Here is a 22,056-nt window from a genome sequence, read left to right on the forward strand (position 1 = left end):
ATGCTACTTGGTTTGTCTGCGTTCTGTTTACTTTATTCAAAGTGAAGTGGTAATCATCGTTGACTATCCAGATTTGCAGTGCTTAAAAAAAAAAAAAACCCCCGCGCGGGGGGTGGGGGCGGGCGGGTGAGGAGGGGGAGGTGGAATTACATGTTTAGATACCTATGGTCTGATTGAAAACAATCTTAGCCAGAGTAGTCTTTCTGATCCCACCCATTCCATGAATTCCAACGAAACACACCAGTGCCAAATTCACCATCTAACAACTCATTTAAGGCTTCTACTTGTTCGTCTACCCCAACCAATTTGCTGTCCAGATGTCTTTGTTTTACTTTCAGCTTAAGCAGAACTTCTTGTTCAATAACTTCACCGTGTCTGTCGCAAACCAAACACTTTTAGTAAAAGAAAACAAATAGGAATCTCACGACTACTTCCCAGCAGAGAGCAATTTGAGTTGAATTTCCCTTTCAAGTCTCTGGCAAATTGTATAAAGCCACAAGAATTTTGGTTCAATCGACTCCGCAGGATGTGATTGTCGCCATGCCCAAAACTTACAATTTCCCCCTACTGCTGAGAAAGAAGATGTTTCTGCGCGAAACAAACTAGAATTAGATCAAATTCACTCGTGGGAACTATCACTAGCCAAAATGGCCCTGCTTATGCATGAGAATTGGTGAGTTGTCTCGTCAACAATCATATTTAAAATCGAATTTTTGAACCACTTCAGCTAGTTTTCATTGCCATTTACAATACCCCTAAGAGAATAGCATTTCGAATGAAGCTTGAAGAAAGTTCCATTAATAGGCATTTACTTACCTTTGCCCTTGGACTTCCCATCCCTTGATCTCACCCACTTTTCTCGGAGCCGCCTCCCGCTGTTGCCTGATCTCGCTGCCGTGCCTCCGCTCGTGCTTCTCCAAGTCCTCCACGTACAATTCCTTCCTGAGCTTGACGTCGGAAGGCATGGCGTCAAAGAAGATGGGTAGGATCTCCAGCTTCCCAGTCAACCCTTTTGAGCTCCACCACATGAGCAAGCTCGCGGAGGCACCAAGAGCTCCAAGTGTGGCCTCTGGATAGCACCGGTATGCATATCTTGGAGTTGCCGGCCGCTCGCATGAGATCATCGATCCAATCACCGGCGTGAGGCTCTTCATTGTCTCTGTAGGCTAAGACCCCTTGGCCGACCATGGTCCAGTAGAGGTAGTCTGTGAAGGTGTCGCGAGTGTCGGGGCCTCTGAAGCTCAGGAACACACCGTACTGGGTCGCCGACATGCCGGAACCACCGGTTGCTGCCATATTTTTGGTGGGTTGCCCTCACAAAAGGTCTCTTGTCGCGGTCTGGTGCTTGCTTGCTCGGACTTGGAGCTGCGTCTTGGGTGGTGTTAAAAAATTGGAAATCATGGGAATGCGCAAACCGGCTTCAAGGAATCCATCCAAAGCCTCTTCCTCGAAATGGACCCGTCACCCACGTGCGATGCTTATGTTGAAAAAAAGACAACATTAGCTCCAAGTAGAACATGGATTAGTAACTGCCCAAAATCCAAGACAGTTACTAAAAGGCCAACCACAACCAATTCAGGTTCGGCTAAACTCAACTTGCCGGTTGGAACTTTAAGGCCAATCCCAAATCAGAGTCTTTAACTTTTTGCTGCAGCAGCTTGTGCCCTTCAATGCTAAGTCTTACTGCAAACATCACTTTTCATAGAGGTTTCATCATGGACCTGAAATCTACCTGTCGAAATATATTTCTCATTTATTACATGTTTCTTATTTATCGAAACCTGAAATATCTCGAAACCTAAAACCTATTCTAGCACAGGTTTCAGGATCGGTCCCGGAGTCTACTCAGATTTCACCAATCATCAAAGGGAGGTGTAATAATTGGGACAAGGCCCAGGAAATTGAGGGCATAAGAAAATGAAATAAAGGACGTGGAAAGAAAAAAGAGAGAGAGAGGGAGACGTAGAGAATGGAAGAGAATAAGGGAGAGAGAATGAGCGTCCCAAAGGAAGAGAGGAAGAGGGAGGAAGAAAATAGAGTGAGCGGAGCTGCCTCCATCCTTCATATGAACTTCGCATATACTTTAGTTTTGTCTTCCTACCAGTATATTGGTGGGGAATATTACCCAATAAGTTCTGTATCTATTGTATGAATGCCAATTTATTCTGTCGATCTTTCCTTGCCCTTTATAATCCTCCCTCCTTTTCTCGCTCTCTCTCATCTTCCATAACCAAAATCAACTGTCTCTCTCTCTGGCTAGAAATTATTGGTGTTGCGGTCTAGTCGGTGTCGGTCATCCTACGCCGAACAGTTGGTACTGATGTAAACAATTTTTGCAATTTTTCTTTTTTTCCCCTTTCCTTTCTCTTTTTTTTTCCCCTTATTTTCCTCCGTCGGTTGCCAAGCCTTGGTGCTAGCGCAAGGTTGCAACTAACATAAAAAAAAAAAATTCAAAAGAATTTGCGAAGATGGTCCACCTTAGTGCCAGTCATACCATGTAGGGTGGCTAACGTCTACGTGAACAGGTTTCTGTCAAAGCTGGATGGAATGACTGTTGGAAAACCGTTAAAAAATTTATGACTAAATTGAAGATTTAAAACTGAATTAGCCATTGTACAATAAATTTACGACTTTTGGGCAATTTTCCCGACAATTAACGGGTTAAAGAATGTGGTATGAAATCTCATAACAAAGTATACTCCAGTTCCAGGCATGGACGAAGAGGAAAATTTCCTTGCCATACTAAAACCAACAGAGATAACTCTCCTCTAACCATTGGCTCTCTAATTGCAGAAACTACATTAGATGAGCGCTGAATACGTACCAAACTGAATATGGACCACTGAAAATGACAGGTCCCGTGTGAGTTTTACGTGCTGCCCATCAAATTTGGCAATCTGAATTTAGTTTAGCGTATGTTCTAAATGCATCGAATAATTTCTCCATTGATCGACCATATTACGTACGCTTTCCTCTTCGCAAAAATGAAAAAGAAGCTTGGCACGGTTTGGACGGTTACATAAACTGTGAAGCTGCTCCCAGCAAAAGGGTTTTCAGGAATTAAGCAACTATAGTTAAGAAGTCAAGAAGGATGGAGGGCTTATCCCAAGTTCTGGTGCATGTACAAAAGAGACATCCCACATGCTCTTTAACCCCACTCCGACAGAAAATTACTAAATGAGCATGTTATATAGAAAATACACCAAAATAATTCTAGGGATCAACTCCAGCGGATACCCTAATAGTGGTATGGAGTCTGGACAAAGGTATTATCCTACAAGGGAACCTACATACCTTGAATTCCAGCTTTTCAAACTAAAACTAAAGTTGGAGTCGGACAACTTATCAAGTGTTTTTCAGTTTGTGTTGGCTACAGATCAGGTGCCGTGGGATGTCGAAGCACTTATCAAGGATAGCCGGACCTCGCTCTGTCTATTACCGGATCTTCGGGTGGTTTCAGTGCAGTAGAGACCTGATAAAACCGAGGGCCGAGTCGTTAAAGCCCAACTCCGAGAGACTCCATGACAGCATCAACAGAAGGAGTAACTTGATTATGGAACAAGCCACTCCGAGCTCTCAAGATAGGGTATATGGAACCATTCCACACTTGCTTCGGCATAATCAACCTGAAAGTAGCCCCTTAGCCGCCTGCTTTATCCAGGGAAGTCCAAAAGTCCAATTCCTAGGAACTCGAACAATCCCACATAGCAATAGAGCTCTCCTCTATGTCTGCAAAGGGAGAAGCGTATTGTCAAGAGGAACGTTGTTTTCACTTTCCTTATTCCACTTGGCTTTTTTCTTTCAAGTTCATGCGTACTATGAGCTTCCACAAGAAGCAGGATTGTTTTGTTACATCCTCATCATCGGCCTAAGGACTGAAGCTTAAGGTCTGGAAGGTAATCAGATGGTATCACTCTATCAATACAGTGCCCTGCAATCAAGGACCTCAGCAGGCGAAAGTCCAGTAATCAAGGAACCACAAAGGTTTTGTCCAATGCAATCAAACTCCGAAACCATTATCAAACATCCAAAGACGCACCATGCAGGTGCACCTGCAAAAGAATAGCACTAAATGGAAAACATGCTAATGTACATTGCATCACGATAGCGGAACAAGAAGTAATAGCAGTGAATTGCTTGAGCATCCGCAATCGATCCTTCGATGGCCTCTTCCACCGAAACTCAACAATGCTTGTCTCTGAGATATACAACTTTTGTAATGATGTCAAGTTGCCTATTGATTCTGGAAGCTCCCTCAAACTTCCGCATCGATGGAGTGAAAGGAACTCGAGTTGCCTAAGCTCTCCAATAGAAATTGGAAGTTCCATAATCGATGTGTATGATAGATCAAGGGATGACAGGTGTTTTGCATTGCCAATGGAATCAGGTAAACTTGTAATGTTAGTTTTGGATATATCTAACTCAGACAATGATGCTAATTTCCCGAAAGAAAATGGAAGTTTCTCCATCTTGTGGCACTGGTTGATAGAGAGGTGCTTCAAATTCACCAGTCCTTCAATCTCTTCAGGCAAATGGCTAAGACTCTTACACCAGCTAATGTCCAAGTGAGTAAGACCTTTTAGCTTCCCAATAGAGGAGTCAACTTCTTGCAGGTTTGAACTGTAACAAAGAGACAGTCTCTCCAAACTCAAGATTCCAGAAAAGTCCGGAGTCCGTTTCAATCCTATACATTTAGAGAGAGAAAGAACTTTCAATTTATTTGCCATCTACAAAAGTTGTTCAAATATTATCGGAGAGGATTAATGTGACATCCCGTATTCCAACTCGTTTTGAAGCCTTGAATAAATGAAAAGTCTCATTGATGTATTTCAGTTTAATCTCTCTCGGAATTGATTCCTCTCGAGCGGACTAGCCAAATGGGAATGGCTAGTTAGGAAAATCAAGTACGTGGACCTAAAAACTTGATCCTGGACCGACTCTTTGGCCATGAAAATTGTCGAGGGAATATTTTGGACCAATATAGGCCGATCCTAGAATGATTAAGGAACAATTTGGATAATATCTTACGCTTGAATCACGGGTGATTCCGTTTGACCTCGTATGGGTTCCGAACGTCCCTAAATTATTTTTTAACGATCATGTCCCTCGGGACTAGTAATTGACCATCGCAATTGAATGACAACCAAAGTCACCATCGCTCGAGAAATTTTTAAACGTGATTTTAATCACGGATCGATACGCGTAACTCCTAAAAGCCGCTCGTTAGTTTGAGATACGCTTAAATTTCTATTGATCGAGATTTATCGCGAATCGAGCTTCGGAATTTGACGTCGGACCTTCGGGGGTTTCAATAAATAAATTTTGGACGTTTCCTCATCCAGTGTGTGATTTCTTCGCGATTCGCCCAAAGGGTTCGGGAAAAAAATAAATTTGGATTAGAAATGGGAAAAGACCAATTTACCCTTAGAGAATACCTAATTTTTCACTTTGGCTCAAGGGTATTTCGGTCATTACACCCCTTGGCCGAAATTTTGAATAGTCAAGGGTGAGGAAATTACCATTCTACCCTTCAGAAGACCCCAAAAATATCCTAACCCTTATTAATAAATTTTTTGGCCTTTTTCTTCATAAAATTGCAAGAATACTCTCTCACTACTCTCTCTCTCTAGCCCTTGGCCGAACCACCATTGTTGTCTCTCTCTCTCTCTCACCAAAAATTTTTCAAGCTTTCCTGGTGTCGTCTTGAACCGCCGGAGCTCAACCTTCCACCTTGAACTACTTTGGATCGCCAGAGTAGCTTGAGTTTTAGCCAATCAAAGGGAGTTGCCGAAGCCGCCGGATTAGGGTCAAAACTTCTCTCGATTTCTCGCCGGAAAGTTTGCTAAAATTGTGTAAGTTGGTTCCTAACCTTAGATTAGGTATTTAGGATGCTAATAGACTTGAGATTGAGTAGTTGTGATAAAGAATTTGATGAATTTGTGCTTGATTAAGGTGTTGGCCGAAAATGAGAGGGAGAGGAGAGAGAAAAGATGGTGTTCTTGCATGAATACTGAAATACAATGAGTAGAATTGGATGGCTAGGATTTAATCTAGCTTTTTTTACTTTAATCCAACGGCCTAGAATGAATCTTGTTTGGGAAGCTTGATCCGACGGCCGAGCTTAATTTCTACTTAGTGGAGATTAGTCGAGTGGTGGAGGTTTATTGCACGTTAGAATATTTCGATCGTACGGTCACAATTAATTGCCACGGTAGTATAGATATTGGTATGGTACGTATTAAACGTACGTTAGTATAATTTTGATCGTACGGTGATTATTAATTGCTACGTGGGTATAATTTTGATCGTGTGCCGTAGATTAATTTTTGTGGTGACAAAAATTAATCGTGTGGTTTGATTGGCCATTGGTCTTGTGTGACCTAATCGGGTGGTCCCGATTTATTAATTCTCTAACGTGAGTAAATCACGTGGTTCCAATCGAGTATTTGCCCAGTACAATTTAGGGTGCGTTTGGGAAGAGCTTTTCCAAGGGACTTTAGACCTCTAAAGTCCCTTGAGAAAAAGTTCGAGTGTTTGGCAATTGTTTTTGGGCCACTTTGGGAAAATGCTACCATTAGCCAAAGCTGAAAGCCCAAAGCAGGTGGAGACCCGCCTTGGACTTTGAGCATTTTCGGAAGGCTGGTTTCAAGGTAAGTATTGATTTTTTTTTCCCAAATTGCCCCACAAATAATTATTTGTTCCACTTTTGCCCTAAAAAATCATTCGTCTTCTTCCCAATCCCAAGCGTCCTTACGCTCACTGGTTCTCATTCAAGGCGAGGTCATCTTCTTCCCAACGCCCAAAACTTGGGTTGAGATCGAGGGCCACGGTGGCCGTCAAGCCGCTATCTTAGCCGGAGCTGTTGTCTTTGTCTGATTTGTTGTGAGTTGAGGTTGAGATCGAGATCGAGATCGAGCGACCCAGATCCGGTTCTTTGACGGCAGATCTGCGACCTCGGCGTCCCTCACTTGGCATCGCGCATCCCCGGCGTCGCCTCACTTGGCGTCGCGCATCCGCGGCATCGCCTCACCCGAGGTCGCGTGACCCCGCCATCTCATCCCTCAAGGTCGATCTACCCCGATGGCCCTCGCCCGGGGTCGCGATGTCGGCGATGGGTTTCGCGAAACTTCTCTAACCTTCGTCACCTGGGCTTCGCGAAACTTCTTTGACCTTCATCGTTTGGGCTTTGCCGAGCTTCGACAGGAGTTGCGACAAGCCTCGTGGCTTCGCGTGGCTGGCGGTCGCTTCTGGCCAACAATTGGCTGCCTCCGTGCTTCCCCTGCCATGCTTGCCTTCAGTTTATTTTTTATTTTATTATTTCAAAGTTGCTTTGCAAAATATACATGAAAATGGGTTATCCAAACACCATTAGCTTTCACCAAATACACCTTCGCTCAAATATCCTGGGGAAAATGACTTTGCATTTACCTAAAGTGGTCCCAAACGCACCCTTAATCGAGTGGTCTCGATTGGGCAATTGAAAAAAATTAGAAAAATCGTGTGGTCCCGATCTTTTGTTGGAGAAAAATTGAGAAGCTCGTGCGGTTCCGATTTGTCGTCAAGGGAAATTGGTGAGATCGTATGGTCCCGATCTCCTAATCTGGAAATTTAGCGAGATCACGTGGCGAAGATTGATTGATCGGAAGGATTTAAGTGATCGCGTGATATCGGACGATCGATCGAGGAATTATTGCTGTTATGTGGTCTTAAATGGAATAATTGAGAGGAAATGTGGAATTTTACCCTGAAGCGTTATGATGCGGGGTTCGTATTTTATAAGAGTATAATTGGCCCGAGGCGTTATGACGCGGGCTCTGTTATTATTATATTACCCCGAGGCGTTAAACGTGGGATTCGGTATACTATTTTATCCCGAGACGTTAAACGTGGGATATTTAACCCGATGCATTATTACGGGGGTTATAGTGACCTGATGCGTTATTACGCGGGTCCGTCCGGTTATAATATAGCTCGATATGTTAAACGCGGGCTCTAGACCAACGTGGAATTTTATGAGATAGCTCGATGCATTAAACGCGGGCTTTGGATCCACGTGGAATATTTATATATTAGCCTGAGGCGTTAAACGCGGGCTCTAGAACACATGGAATATTTTATTGACAGACCGAGGCGTGGAACGCTGATGTGGGAGTAATGTAGAATATTTGTGAAGGTGTGGGAATTTTCGGAGAAAGAATGGAATTTTCTGAAATTTATTTCTGGAATTTTGACTGAAGAAGGATTGGTTGGAAATTGCCTACCTAGGACATGTCTAGAAGCACTAGAGCCATAACCTTGGATTAGGGATTGGCTTATCGAGATTTATTCTCACCCCGTCGTGGGCTCGTTGTTTTCTTTCAAACCATCCGCCTCAACCATGAACGACCCACCTCGGAGGTTCGGCATCCCGCGAGACATGGAAACTGTGGTGACAGAGTATCCAGTGGGGGAGGATAAGGTGTACTATAGGCACGTTACTAGCATTTGGGGGGGACACCGGAGAGCTTTTTGGAAGACCCATACATACGTGGCGTGGACGTACCGCCACGGGGACATGACAGTAGGACCACCGACCGGCTTCGATATTCCTTACGATGGTGTCGGGGAATGGGACCCAACTAGCACTTCACCTCCAAATGGCGTAGTGGTTCACCCGGACGCTGGTCCCGATGACGTGGAACCTAGCCCGCAGGTCGTGGCACCTAAAGAGGATGGGGAAGTAGTGGAGCCTTCGGATGCGGAGCAGCCTCTAGAGTTAAACGAGGACGAGTTAGCAGCTATAGATGAGATCGTGCCTAATAGCAAGGACGAGGCCTAGGATAGTCGGCCTCTTGGATTTTGTAGATCGTTTTATTTTGGGAGCGTAGAGGGGTTTTAACCACTAAATCTTTTTTGCTATAGGTGGTCACGGGCTTGTACGGTGGCCCCCGAAACCCTAGGTTTGACAGTTTGTAATAATTATGTATATATGTACATAAGTTTATTTTTACTATCCCAAGTTATCATACTTGTTATTGGTTTCGTACGGGATGTTGTTTCTACTTCCGCATGTGTGTTTATTTTTGTCGGCCTTTGGATCCTGGAGAACCGTATACCAGCGTGGCCAAGTGAGATGTCGACGACTATCGGGGTTCGGGTCGTGACAATTAAAGGGAGAATACTATGTTGAGAGAACAAAAGTATGAATTCGTACCTTCAAAATGTTCCATCCACCCTAGTTTTCAGTGTTTTTATTGTCTGAAAGTTCGAAAACTACTAGATTCTTCAAGTGCAAATTGGCCATTTCATGATCTAGAGGAGGAGAATACCAAGAAAGCCATCTTAGCTCTAGGAGATAATTGTCGATGTCTCCAGCAAAAGTCGTTGCTCTAAACTTGAGGAATTTCAGATTAGGCATCCTCTCAAGTTCTTCATCCACAATGCTAATGGGATCCAAACGATGTTCATCAGCATTGAATGCTTGAACTTTATCCTTTCTCTGCCAGTAGAAACCTTCAATGAGTATGAGCTTGTAAACAGTAAATTTTTCCTTTGGAAGTTCCAAAAGGAAACTTTTAAATGAGAAGTGAGAAAATAATCATATTGTCCTTAATATATGGATCCTACTTTTTACTTTATAGCTTTTGACCTTACTGCTTCTAGAGCATCCTTGCCATTCCACAACCTATTGCGCCCTCTCGGATTTTGGGTACATTTTTGGCGGACGATTTCTCTTCCAAGATCTCTCAGCCGATCATGCATCCATATTTGATCCTCACTAACAATTTTAATTAAACACAAATCAGTAAGTTTTTTCAATGAGCTATTTGGGTATAAATGGCACGCATCCCAAAGATAGGTTGGCCATGATTTCTCTTCATATATGAAGAAGCATGTGATATCAAGAAAAATTTCTTTTTCCTCGTCTCCTAATGCATCATAACTTATCTTTAACTTATCCCGGACTTCATTATGAGGTACATTCAACCTTTCAAGCATTTCTTTCCATATTTCCTCTTTTTTGTGACGAAGATAGGAACCTATGACCTCAAGAGCCAGCAGGAGTCCCCCGGCTGCAGACACAACTTCTTGAGAGAGACTCTGAAGAGCATATGGAGGAAAGTTATTGTTAAAGGCATGCAAACTGAAAAGCTCTAGCGCCTTGTCATGATCCATTTGCTTTATTTCATGAGCTAAGATTCCCTCCTCTTCATCAAGAATCCGCTTATCCCTTGTTGTAATGATAATCCTGCTCCCGGAACAAAATGTGTCGAGTCCCCCCACTAGTTTCTTAAGTTGTTCTTTCTTGTCTGGATTGTCTAGAACAATGAGAACTTTCTTATAACCGGCTCTCCCTCTTATGCCATGTATCCATTCTTCAGTGTTGGTAAGAGTGCCTACAATTCTAGAATCAAAGATGTCGGATTCCAATTGTTTCTGCAGATCAACTAGGCCATTTCTGTTTGACGATTCTCGGATGTTCCCAATGAAGCTGCATTGGCCTTCAAAGCGAAGACATAATTTGTTAAAAACAATCTTAGCCAAAGTAGTTTTACCGATGCCACCCATTCCATGGATTCCAAGGAAACACACAGCAAGGATAGAGTCAACATCTAACAACTCCATTATGGCGTCTACTTGTCTGTCTACCCCAACTAATTTGCTGTCCAGATGCACTTGTTTCACTTTCAGCTTAAGCAAAACCTCTCTTACAACGAGTTCAATAACTTCACCGTATCTGCCACAAACCAAACACTTTTAGTAAAGAAAACAAAATAACAATCTCACTACTACTTCCTAGCAGATAGCATTTGAGTTGGTTCGCTGTTTCTAGTCCTACGTAAGTTCTATAAAACCAGAAAAATTTTGGAGTGATAGACTCCGCAGGATGTGATCGGTGTTAAGCCGATAAAACGTTTCTAAGAAGATGTTTCTATACAGACATTATTATATAATTAGATTACAATCACTAGCCAAAATGGCCCTGCTTAAGTATGGGAATCAGTGAAGTGGCTCTCGCTTTTCGGTGAGAATTGAAATTTACTGCTCATATACCGAAAAACCTGTTTGTGTAGGACGCATTGACCAATATATGATATCAAATTTGGAACCCCTCCAGCTTGTTTTCACCGCCACTTACGGTTTCCCTTGGACTTCCCATCCCTTGATCTCACCCACTTTTCTCAGAGCCGCCTTCCACCGTTGCCTGATCTCGTTGCCGTGCCTCCGCTCGTGCTTCTCCAAGTCCTCCGCTTACAGTTCCGTCCTGAGCCTGACGTCGGAAGGCGTGACGTCGAAGAAGATGGGTAGGATCGCTGGCTTCCCGGTCGATTCATTGAGTTCCGTCGCACGAGTGAGCTCGCGCAGGCACCAAGGGCTCGAAGCGTAGCCTCTGGAGAGGACCGGTAGGCAGATCCTGGAGTCGCCAACCGCTCTCAGGAGATCGTTCATCCGATCACCGACATGAAGCTCTTCGCTGTCTCTATAGGCAACGATCCCCTGGCCGACCATGGTCCTGTAGAGGCAATCGGTGAAGGTGTTGCAAGTGTCGGGCCCTCTGAAGCTCAGGAACACGTCGTGCTTGGTCGCTGATGCACTGGAACCACCGGTTACCGCTGCCATGTTTTGGTCGCCCGCTCGTCTGGCTCTGGTTTTTGCTTGCTCGGTCTTGGCGCTGCGTCTTCGGTTGGGTGAAAATGTGGAAATGATGTGAATGCACAAACCGATTACAAGGAATCCGTCAAAAGCCTCTTCCTCGAAATCGACCCATACCCACGTCCAGATCGAGCTTTTGATCTGGATTGGCATTCAATGCTTAAACGTCTCCGTTCAGACAAGGACGTTTTGACCTTGTCAAGCTCCAAAAAGTCAAATCCAATTCATCATAAAACTAAGCTGGGGTGCCAAACCCATAACAAGTCACAAACGAGTGACCACATTCAGCGAACCATTGCCGACAGCTGAGTAACTCAACTGCTCAAGCAACGACATGAGCTCCAACCAGAAGATGAATTGTAATTGCCCAATTATCCAAAAAAAAAGAAAAGAAAAGAAAAGAAAAATAATTCAAAGACATTAAAATATTATTAGAAGTTTTCCACGTCAATAGCGATATCAGCGCCGACCGGCCAAAATTAGTCGGATGGGCTAAATAAGCACGAATGCAAAAAATTTAAGACTGAATTGAAATAATTAAAAAATTTAAGGCTAAATTGACATAAGTGCAATAGACTTAAGACTTTTTAACAATTTTTACGAGGGGAATATGTGGGACAAGGAAGAAGCAATTGAGGGCATAAGAAAACAAAGGAGATAAAGAGCAGGAAAAAGAGAGAGGGAGCGTAGAATAAAATAGAGAGATGTAATGAACGGTGGAAAGCGCAAGAGGAAAAGGGAAGAAGAAAATACAGAGTGAGCGAAGCAACCGTGCGCGGTAAAGATTCGAACCTTAAATCATTTAACCGGAAATTCTGTTGTTGTTGAGCTGTAAATTCAGATCTGATCGAATTATGAATTGTCGGGCTCTCTCGATAGAAGCTTACCTCAAGCTGCCAGTATTGAAATAAAGAAGTCTTTTTTTCTTTTCCTTCAAGTTCTTCAATTAAATGTGCCCCGTTGCATAATTGGACGTGGAGAACATGTTTAGAAGAGTGGATCAACATGCCGGAGTCTAGTTAGTAGGAATAAGTTTTTTCGACGCGCGAACCGGGCGAGTCCTCGACTAAACGTTAAAGGGCCCAATTGCTATGGACGAAAAGCACGCCAAAAACTGAAGTCGTCGGAGGTTTGTCCGCTAAGGATCTCCAATGGCCAGGTCAATGTATTTTTCCAAAAGGAGAGGCTAGAGAGAGAGAGAGAGAGAGAGAGAGCATACATTGCCAAAGGACATTTGCATCCTGCAGAGGAAGACCGTGGGCTTACTATACTGCGCTTATTCACAAGTTGGTGTGCTCTGTGAGCTTCGGCCTTACCTAGTGGGCCCAATATTTCTTATATTCGTCAAGCTTGGCCCAACCAATGAGATGAATAGATCAGAATTCTTTTCTTATTGGTGCGTTTTCTTCACCGAAAACGTTTTCCCGGAATTCATTTTCCGGAAAATCCTTTTCTCAGAAAACGATTTATTTTAATTTTTTTGGCAATATGTGATGAAAGACGTTTTCTTATGTTTGATTTTCATTGGAAAATGATTTCACTTTCATGATTTTATCTTAGGCCAAAAAAAAAAAATGAATTTTTTAATTATATTTTATATTCTGTATTTTATATTAAAAAATGCTTAGCTGGCTATCCCACCAAGTGAGACGGTGGGATGGTCAACTAATGACCGCAAATCCGTTATTGAAACCGAATCACTTGCCGATCCGGCTTCATCATTTTGACTCCACATTCTTTTTTTTTTTTTCTTTTTCTTTTACTTTTATATCTTTTTATTGTAAGTTGAAATTAGAAGACAAGGTATACAAGATAATTATGTTTTTTTTAGTTATTAAGAATTGAGAAAAGCTAAGACGACATTCTGTGAGAGTAACGGGCTCACGCGCATCACAATCCGTATGCTTGTTAGCCAAAAGTCCATGCGACATGTACACACTAAACATCCGCATGATATACTTGTTAATTGGATATGTTTCATTAGATCTTTGATTGTGTGAACCCTATTATAATTTTGTCTTCTAATTTTAGCTTACAATAAAAACATATAAAAGTTAAAAGAAAAAACAAAGGGCGGGGGGGAAAGAATTAGGCAATCAAAATGATGAAACCGGACTAGCAAGTGATCCGGATTCAATAAATGATATTTGTGGTCATTAGTTGACCGTCCCACCATCTCACTTGGTAGAATAGTCGGCTTAGTTGCTAATTTTATATTTTTAAATTTCTTTCTTATTTTTTCTTATTTTTTCGTTTTATCTTCTTCCTTCTTCTTCACCCGCTCGAGGCCACCAACCCACCTAAATGCCCCCAGATCTATTCGAGGCCACTAGATATGGGGGTGCATTTTACCCTGAAACCCAACTTCTTCTCCTCTTCCTCCATAGCACTGCTCCCCAACACCTGCAATAGAGATAATGGCGGGGGCCTAAGAGTGCAAGGCCACCAAATTCGGCATCCGAGCTCGTGCAAAGCCGATGAACTTGAGGCTCGTGGGCCTCGGGCGAGGCTCACCGGGACTAGGCAAGCCTCGAGTTAGCCGAGGCCGACAACCTCGAGGCCGCTAGATCCGATGACCTCAAAGCTCACCGATGGCCGTGGCCAACCAATCGGGAGGGTTGTCGCGACTTAAAATTCGAAATTTCCAATTTTAGGTTAATGAATTACCATATTAATTAATTTAATTAACTAGCCTAACTCGAACACTATCAAGTTCTATCCATTCGTGATTTATGATTCAAGTGATTATCTTACAAAAGATTTCTAATTTTTCGGAGCTATCACTAATCGTTTTTTGATAGATCGATTAGAAACCTAGGTAAATTAGTAGGAAAACTAATTACTTCTACGAACTAGAGATTTCGGGACTTGATTACATTAATTTTTTAATTAATGTCATTTCGGTACCAATTTCATGAAAAATGTTCAATTTGGCAATTTTTGATGAATTTCGACTTAAGGTTCAAAGGGACATTTTTTTTTTTAGGTTTTCTTTTTATGATTTTTGTATTTTTTATTTTCGAAATTAAAAATTAATGGAAAATGAGAGTGAATTGGTTCAAGATTATTTTAAATTTTTCGAATTTAATTTGCATTAAGCCCCAAAATTTAAGAAAATCTCTTAACCCTAAGCCTACATCTTTTAAAGATTGAGATGGATTTGAAAAGATTTTCATTCAAAGATGCAATCCATAAGATAGGATTTCTAGAAAATCCTATCTATCTAAAGATTATGAGATGTGCTTTTTAAGAAAGCATATCTTGCTATATCTTTTTTTTTTTAAATTTTTTGTTAGATTTTGTGAGAGGATTTAAAGATGAGCCATGAAGATTTCTTTTTTTAAAATTTTCGAATTTTCTGGATTTTTATGATTTTCGATTTTTATGAATGAACTTAAATTCAAATTACAAATATTTTAGTTTAATGGTAGTTATTGCAAATGCTTTCGAACTAAGTTTCGATTTGAAGCCCGAGTCGGCATCACAGAAGTGCCGTTGATACGTCCCGTAAGGCCACGACCTGCAATGGTCAAGAATATCGATCAAGACCATATCAAATAGTTTGTACCGTCAAGCTTCACGGGGATTGCAACAAAAGTAATATAATCTGTATGACCATCTCCAGTAGGTGTAGAGTCGAACCCTCGGACATTATGTCTTACAAGTCGATTCGAAAAGGGTGAAAGGAATAATCAAACCACCAAAAACTTGCCACAAAGGCCAAAAACTTGGAACAAAGTCCTCTGTTAATAGTCTGAATTTCTTCTCCAAAAATCAGCCAAATCGGATAAGGGAAGGCAAAAAATCGATTTTTTTTCGGGGTTTTGAAAACCTGAAAAAACAATCGATAATTCTCCTTTGGTCTTCGCAACGAGACAATTGCGAGCCGGCAAGAAGGCGTAAACAATCTCAATTATGAAGATCCAAAAAATCGCAGAAGAGGATGAACCACCTATCGCAAACCGCAAAGAAGGTTTAATTTATCTCATAGAGGTGAGATTTAGGGCGGACACTAGATTCAAAAAATCACCTTATAAGTGCTGCCCTACGCTGTGAAAGAGAGCAAAGAAAAAAGTGAGAAGGAACTGTGGTGGGAGAGAGGGAAGGTGAGGAGAGACAGAGAAAAGAAAGCTTGCATAGAGAAGAAATTAGAAATTAGGGTTTGGGTTTCAATTCAGCCTTTGCTCTGATACCATGTTGAGAGAAAAAAACTGAACTGAATGCTTGATTAGATCAATATAACCCCAAACTATCTATTTATAATAGTCAAAAAGACCTAGAATTACAATATTGCCCTTATTGCTGTTATTCAGAAAATAATAAAGAAAAATAGACAAATATGCCCTCATAGGCCAAATATTCTCATCAGATCTTCACCAAGGGAATGAGTTAAGCGAATGGAGAGTTAGCAAATCATCAAAGCATAGTAGATTTCATATGCAAACTGCTTTCCGGTTTCCGGGAAACTTGTCCTTCGACCCCAACGCACTTGAGTATTCCAAGAAGAGTGCAAGTATTCTCTTGGAGCAATCGATTTAGCTTTTATACCCTTAACCATAATGCATAGAGATCCATTCAGCTTATCCTGACTCCACGTCTGCATTTTCCTGCATTCTCGCATAAGCTATCCTCCTTCGTTGAATAAACCAGAAGGGCTTGCAGATACATTCTAATATGCCTAAGGAACAATCAACGCTGTCATTCTCCTTCATTGAGTCTTCCAAATCTGAACAATCAATGCTGTCGTTCTTCGCCGTTGAATCTTCCAACTCTGGACAAACAATGCTGTCGTTCTGCTCCGTCAAATCTTCCAAATCTGGACAATCAATGCTGTCGTTGTCCTTCGTCAAATCCTCCGAATCTTTCTCCATTTCATCCTCCTAGAACAGGAAAAGATGAATTAGTCTTCTACCTATATTGGAGGACAAGAAAATGCAACTATGATCTAATCATCATGCCGTTAAGTCCAAACATCACAATCGTTTGCTTCACAAGCATCCGTGAACCCGTAGGGCGAAGCCAGTCACACAAACAAGCGTATGACAGCACAATCATTGGGCATGAGAGGATTGACGATTGCTTAAGATTAACATGTGCCAATTACAGAGTCTACTGTCACTAGCATGACATAATTGATCCGTAGCTGCAATGACTACAGTCAAAAGTGCGTTAGATGACACATTCATGAGTTACCATCCAGCTAACAATTAAAGATGCAATGCACGCTCTTACACCAACATATCAGCGAGCCCGCAAAGTCGTCGCACTAAATGTATAAACACTGCTCCTCATCTTATTTGGTACAGGTTTATTTACTTCCCATGAAAATTCTCGATAAACAATGGTTGCTGTGGCTGTCTTTTTCATTCTGATATTTTGAAACCTCTCGTTAGTGAATCTAATTTATGTGTCAAATGTTCATAATTAATCAGGAAGTATGTCGGGGAGAAAGAGAGAGAGATCTATATTTATGTGTGAAATGTTCAGTCAACCTTTTCAACGAATAACACCAGAAACTTGCCCAGGCTCCATGAACAAGAGAAAAAGGCAAAAATTGGGTGAGCCATGAAAAAAGTTAGAAAAAAAAAGCGAAAAAATATATACCAAAAGTGAGTTAGCTTCAAATATATCTTTCTATAGAATTAATCACTTTTTGCGTTAAATTTTAGAGGAAAAGTATAGTTGTTTCAAGAGATATTTACTCGGACAACCAAGATCGTTTTCATGTTTATACGAAGGATCTTTATTTTGTCAATGTAAGAGAAAGTTTTACGTACTCAACGTTAGATGGTCAACAGGTGGAAGGATTCAAATTACATAACCAACTCATAACACACGTGTCCACTATAAAATTGACGGAATATTTTTGAGACAGATGGAGACACTAAGGAAGCAAACGAAAGAAGGGAAAATGACCGAAAGTCATGCCTACTATATACGTTTATGAAAAATAAAAATATAAAATAAAGGGAAGGGTAGAAGGAAGGCGCACCTCGTTGAATGTCTTCCTCGTCCTCTCAAGAATCATCTCTCTATAATCCCTATAACGGATATCAAGCGCACTTGGTAAAGTATCATATGGTAATTTGCAGCTACCCCATACAAATATCCTGCATTCATTTGGTATCTTTGAGTTGGATACATCAATCAACCTTTCCAACGATCCACAACAGGTTACAGACAAAAGATTCAAAAGCTCCAATTCTTCAAGGCCCTCAACAACTCGTAGCTCATTGCACCATTTGATAGCTAAATTCGTCAGCTTCTTGGAGTTTGATAAACCATATAACCCTCCCAAGGAACCGCAGCATGCCACTTGAAGTACCTTTAATGATTCCATCATACTGCGAAATCGAATTTCAAGTAGCTTTGGGCATCCGAAAACTGCCATTTTACGGAGTTTCCTCATGCTTGATGAAATAATTGACAATCCCTCTAGAAACCGACAACCTGCCACGTGCAAATCCCTCAACAGTTCAAGCCCGTCGAGTTGAATTTCCCTATGTGGAGAGCCATAAAGAAATAATTTTGACAGGCTTTTCAAATTGGAAAGTTTTGGTCCAACAACTACCGAGTTGAAACTATCCATGCCAGAATAAGTGAGTTCTCTAAGTCGAGGATGGCAACCCAACCCCGTCGATGGCAAGGGAACCTCTGGAAGATGCAATTCCACTAGATTCGTGAGGTTACCGAGATCCGAAACAAACCGCAATGATGTCGACCCAACATGTAGACAGTTCAAACTCGAGGGAAGCTTTGGCAACTCTCGCAGCTCGTTACAACCTCTTAAACGCAGCTCTTGGAGTTTCGTGAGGGAACCGATTGCCGTCGGCACTAGGCTAACATGAGTACATGATAAGTCTAGGATTCTTAGACACGATAGCTTGCCAATTTCAGCAGGAAGTTCGCCTTCAAGTCGTCTACAACCATTGGCATTGAGCTCCTCCAACCTCTCTAGCATTCCAATACTGGCGGGTAACCTCCTTATCGCACTATCTATCATCCTCAGCACCTTCAATCGCTTGAGATTTTCTATAAAATCGGGCAACTCAACAATGGCCGTACCCGAGAGATCCAACTCCCGTAATGATGTCAAGTTGCCTATTGATTTTGGAATCTTCTGCAACCTTGGACACGCAGAGAGCGAAAGGAACTCGAGTTGCGTAAGCTCTCCAATAGAAATTGGACGTTCCACAATTGACTTGCCCGATAAATCAAGGGATGACATGTGTTTTGCATCATCAATAGAGTCCGGTAAACTTGCAAGGTTTAGGCATGCTATTCTCAACTCAGATAGTGATACTAACTTCCAAATAGAGTATGGAAGTTTCTTCATGCCCTCGCACCTTTGGATAGAGAAGTGCTTCATCTTTGCCAGTCCTCCAATCTCTTCAGGCAAATTTCGAAGACTCCCGCAAGAATAAATGTCCAAGTGAGTAAGATCTTTTAGCTTCCCAATAGAGGAGTGAACTTCTTGCAAGTTATCATTCCTGGAAAGAGACAATCTCTCCAAACTCGGGCATCCGGAAAAGTCGGGAGTCCGTTTCAATTCACTACATCTTGAGAGAGAAAGATCTTTTAATTTGTTTGCCATCTGCAAAAGTAGCTAAAACATTATCGGGGAGTATCAAAGAGAGAATACTATGCTGAGATAACAAGAGTACGAATTCACACCTTCAAAATATTCCATCCACCCCAGTTTTCGCCGTATGCAACGTCCGTAAGTTCTAAAAGCGCTAGATTTTCTGAGTGAAAATTGGCCATTGTACAACGCAGAGGAGAATACCAAGAAAGCCATCTTAGCTCCTGGAGATGATTGTTGACGTCTCCAACAAAAGTCCCCGCTCTTAACTTGAGGAATTTCAGATTAGGCATCCTCTCAAGTTCTTCATCAGGAATGCTGATGGGATCTGAATGATGTCCAAATAGATTGAGTGCTTGAAGTTCATCCTTTCTCCGCCAATAAAAAACCATCTATGAGAATGAGCTTGAAAACATTAACATTGTTATTCATAGGTGCCAAAAGGAATCTTTTGAATGGGAAGTAGGAAAGCAATTGTACGGTTAATAACGTAAGAAACCTACTTTTACCTTACCTTGTTCGACCTTACTACTTTCAGAGCTTCTTTGTCATCCCACAACCTCTTTGCGCCTCCCGGATACATGGTACATTCTTGGCAAACGATATATCTTCCAAGGTATCTCAGTTGATCATGCATCCATATAAGATCATCCTCAAATGTATTCATTTTTTCGGTCCGATACCTAAAAGTTTTGACTAGACACAGATCATTAAGTTTCTTCAATGAGCTGTGTGGGTATAGATCGCAAGCATCCCAAAAATAGGTTGCTCGTGACTTCTTTTCATCCATGAAGAAACATGCGATATCGAGAAAAATTTCCTTTTCCACATTTTCTAATGCATCAAAACTTATCTTCAACTTTTCCCGGACTTTATCATTTGGTACATTCTTCAACCTTTCCGGCATTTCTTTCCAAATTTCCTCATTTTGGCGACGAAGATAGGAACCTATGACTTCAAGAGCCAATGGGAGTCCCCCCGTTGCAGATACAACTTCTCGAGAGAGAATCTGATGAGTTTTAGGAGGAGAGGCATTGTCAAAGGCATGCAAACTCAAAAGCTCTAGTGCTTTACCTTCATCCATTTGCTTTACTTCATAAGTTAAGATTCCCTCTACTTCATCCATAATCGTTTTATCCCTTGTTGTAATGATGATCCTACTCCCCGAGCCAAAAGTGTCAGGCCCCCCCACCAGTTTCTTGAGCTGTTCTTTCTTGTCTAGATCATCTAGGACAATGAGAACTTTCTTAGAACCAGCTCTCCTCTTTATGCTATCTATCCCTTCATCAGCGTTGATAAATTTTTCGACAAATCTAGAATCAAAAATGGCGGTTGCCAACTTTTTTTGCACATCTTCTAGGCCATTTTTGATTGACAATTCTCTGATGTTCCCAATGAAGCTACATTGGCCATCAAAGCAGGGACATACTTTATTGAAAACAAACTTAGCGAGAGTAGTCTTACCGATCCCACCCATTCCCCAAATTCCAACGAAACGCACACCAGCGCTGGAGTCAACATCTAACAAGTCCATTATGGCCTCTACTCGTTCGTCTACCCCAACCAATTTGCTGTCCAGAGGTACTTGTTTTACTTCCAACTTACGCAGAACCACTTTCACAACAAGGTCAATAACTTCACCTTGTCTGCCACAAACCAAACACTTTTAGTAAAAGGAAAACAAAATAACAATCTCACTACTACTTCCTATTTCTGAGAAAGAAGATATTTCTTTGCGGACCAAATTACAGACGTCATTCTAGAATTACATCAAAGTCACTCACATAACTATCATTAGCCACAATGACCCTGCTTATTTATGAGAATTCGTGGATTGGCTTTTTTTTCCCCTGATGAAATTTACTGCTCATGTACCAGAAAACCGGTTTGTATATGACGCAGCGACCAACATACTTCATATCTAATTTCGAGCCACTAGCTTGTTTTCACTCCTACTCAAAAGAACACAGAGAGAATAGCATATCGACTGAAGCTTGAAAAAAGTAAAAGCGTTTACTTACGGTTTCCCTTGTACTTCCCATCCTACGATCTGACCCGCTTTTCTCAGAGCCGCCTCCCACTGTTCCTTGCCGTCGCCTCCAGCCCTCTGCTCGTACTTCTCCAAGTCCTTCACGTACAGTTCCGTCTTGAGCTTGACGTCAGAGGCCGAGACGTCAAAGAAGATGGGTAGGATCTCCGGCTTCCCGGTCGATTCATAGAGCTCCATCATACGAGCGAGCTTACGGAGGCACCAAGGGCTCGAAGCGTAGCCTCTGGAGAAGACAGGTATGCAGATCTCGGAGTTGCCAACTTCTCTCAGGAGATCGTCGATCCGGTCACCGGCGTGGAGCTCTTCGCTGTCTCTGTAGGCAAAGATCCCCTGGCCGACCATGGTCCGGTAGAGGACGTCGGTGAAGTTGTTGCGAGTGTCGGGCCCTCTGAAGCTCAGGAACACGTCGTACTGGGTCGCGGACGCGCCGGAACCACTGGTTGATGCCATGTTTTTTTTTTTAAGGTGTTGAGGTTTCTCGTAAGTCTGCCTCTGCTTTTTGCTTGCTCGGACTTCGGAACAAATCGTGTGAAAAGAGAGGACAACTAAAAACGTCCCTGCGGAATGGAGACCTCGAGCCGAGCATCAACAGGAGGTGTAATAATTGAGGGGAGAGAGAGAGATAGAGGGAGAGAGAGTTCAGTCAAAAGGACACGGAAGAGGAAAATGAGGTGCATAAGAAGACAAAGGGAGAGAAGAAAATATAGGAGAGAGAATGAGTGTCGGAAAGGAAGAGAGGAAAAGGGAAACCCAGAAAGCAATATTTGTAAGCTTCGATCCTTTGAGAATT

General features: G+C 42.0%; 1 protein-coding gene across 1 annotated transcript; it reads right to left on the reverse strand.

Moving 5' to 3' along the window:
* Nucleotides 1–185: 185 nt before the first annotated feature.
* Nucleotides 186–21,716, reverse strand: LOC115733160 (disease resistance protein L6-like). Its single transcript, XM_048278102.1, has 4 exons — nt 21,238–21,716; nt 20,822–20,862; nt 371–375; nt 186–338 (listed from the first exon to the last, which is right to left on the reverse strand). Exons 1-4 carry the CDS (start codon nt 21,714–21,716, stop codon nt 186–188), a joined length of 678 nt encoding a protein of 225 aa, XP_048134059.1.
* Nucleotides 21,717–22,056: the final 340 nt, after the last annotated feature.

The sequence above is a fragment of the Rhodamnia argentea genome, chromosome 4, assembly GCF_020921035.1.
Source record: "Rhodamnia argentea isolate NSW1041297 chromosome 4, ASM2092103v1, whole genome shotgun sequence".
Classification (NCBI taxonomy): domain Eukaryota; kingdom Viridiplantae; phylum Streptophyta; class Magnoliopsida; order Myrtales; family Myrtaceae; genus Rhodamnia; species Rhodamnia argentea.

What these genes read in the sequence shown, in the direction of transcription:
- LOC115733160 (XM_048278102.1), bottom strand. Translation starts at nt 21,716, where the DNA reads ATGGCATCAACCAGTGGTTCCGGCGCGTCCGCGACCCAGTACGACGTG. An exon ending in TGGGAAGTACAAGGGAAACC is followed by an intron (nt 20,863 to 21,237) that starts GTAAGTAAACGC and finishes GGTTTGTGGCAG; the next exon opens with ACAAGGTGAAGTTATTGACC.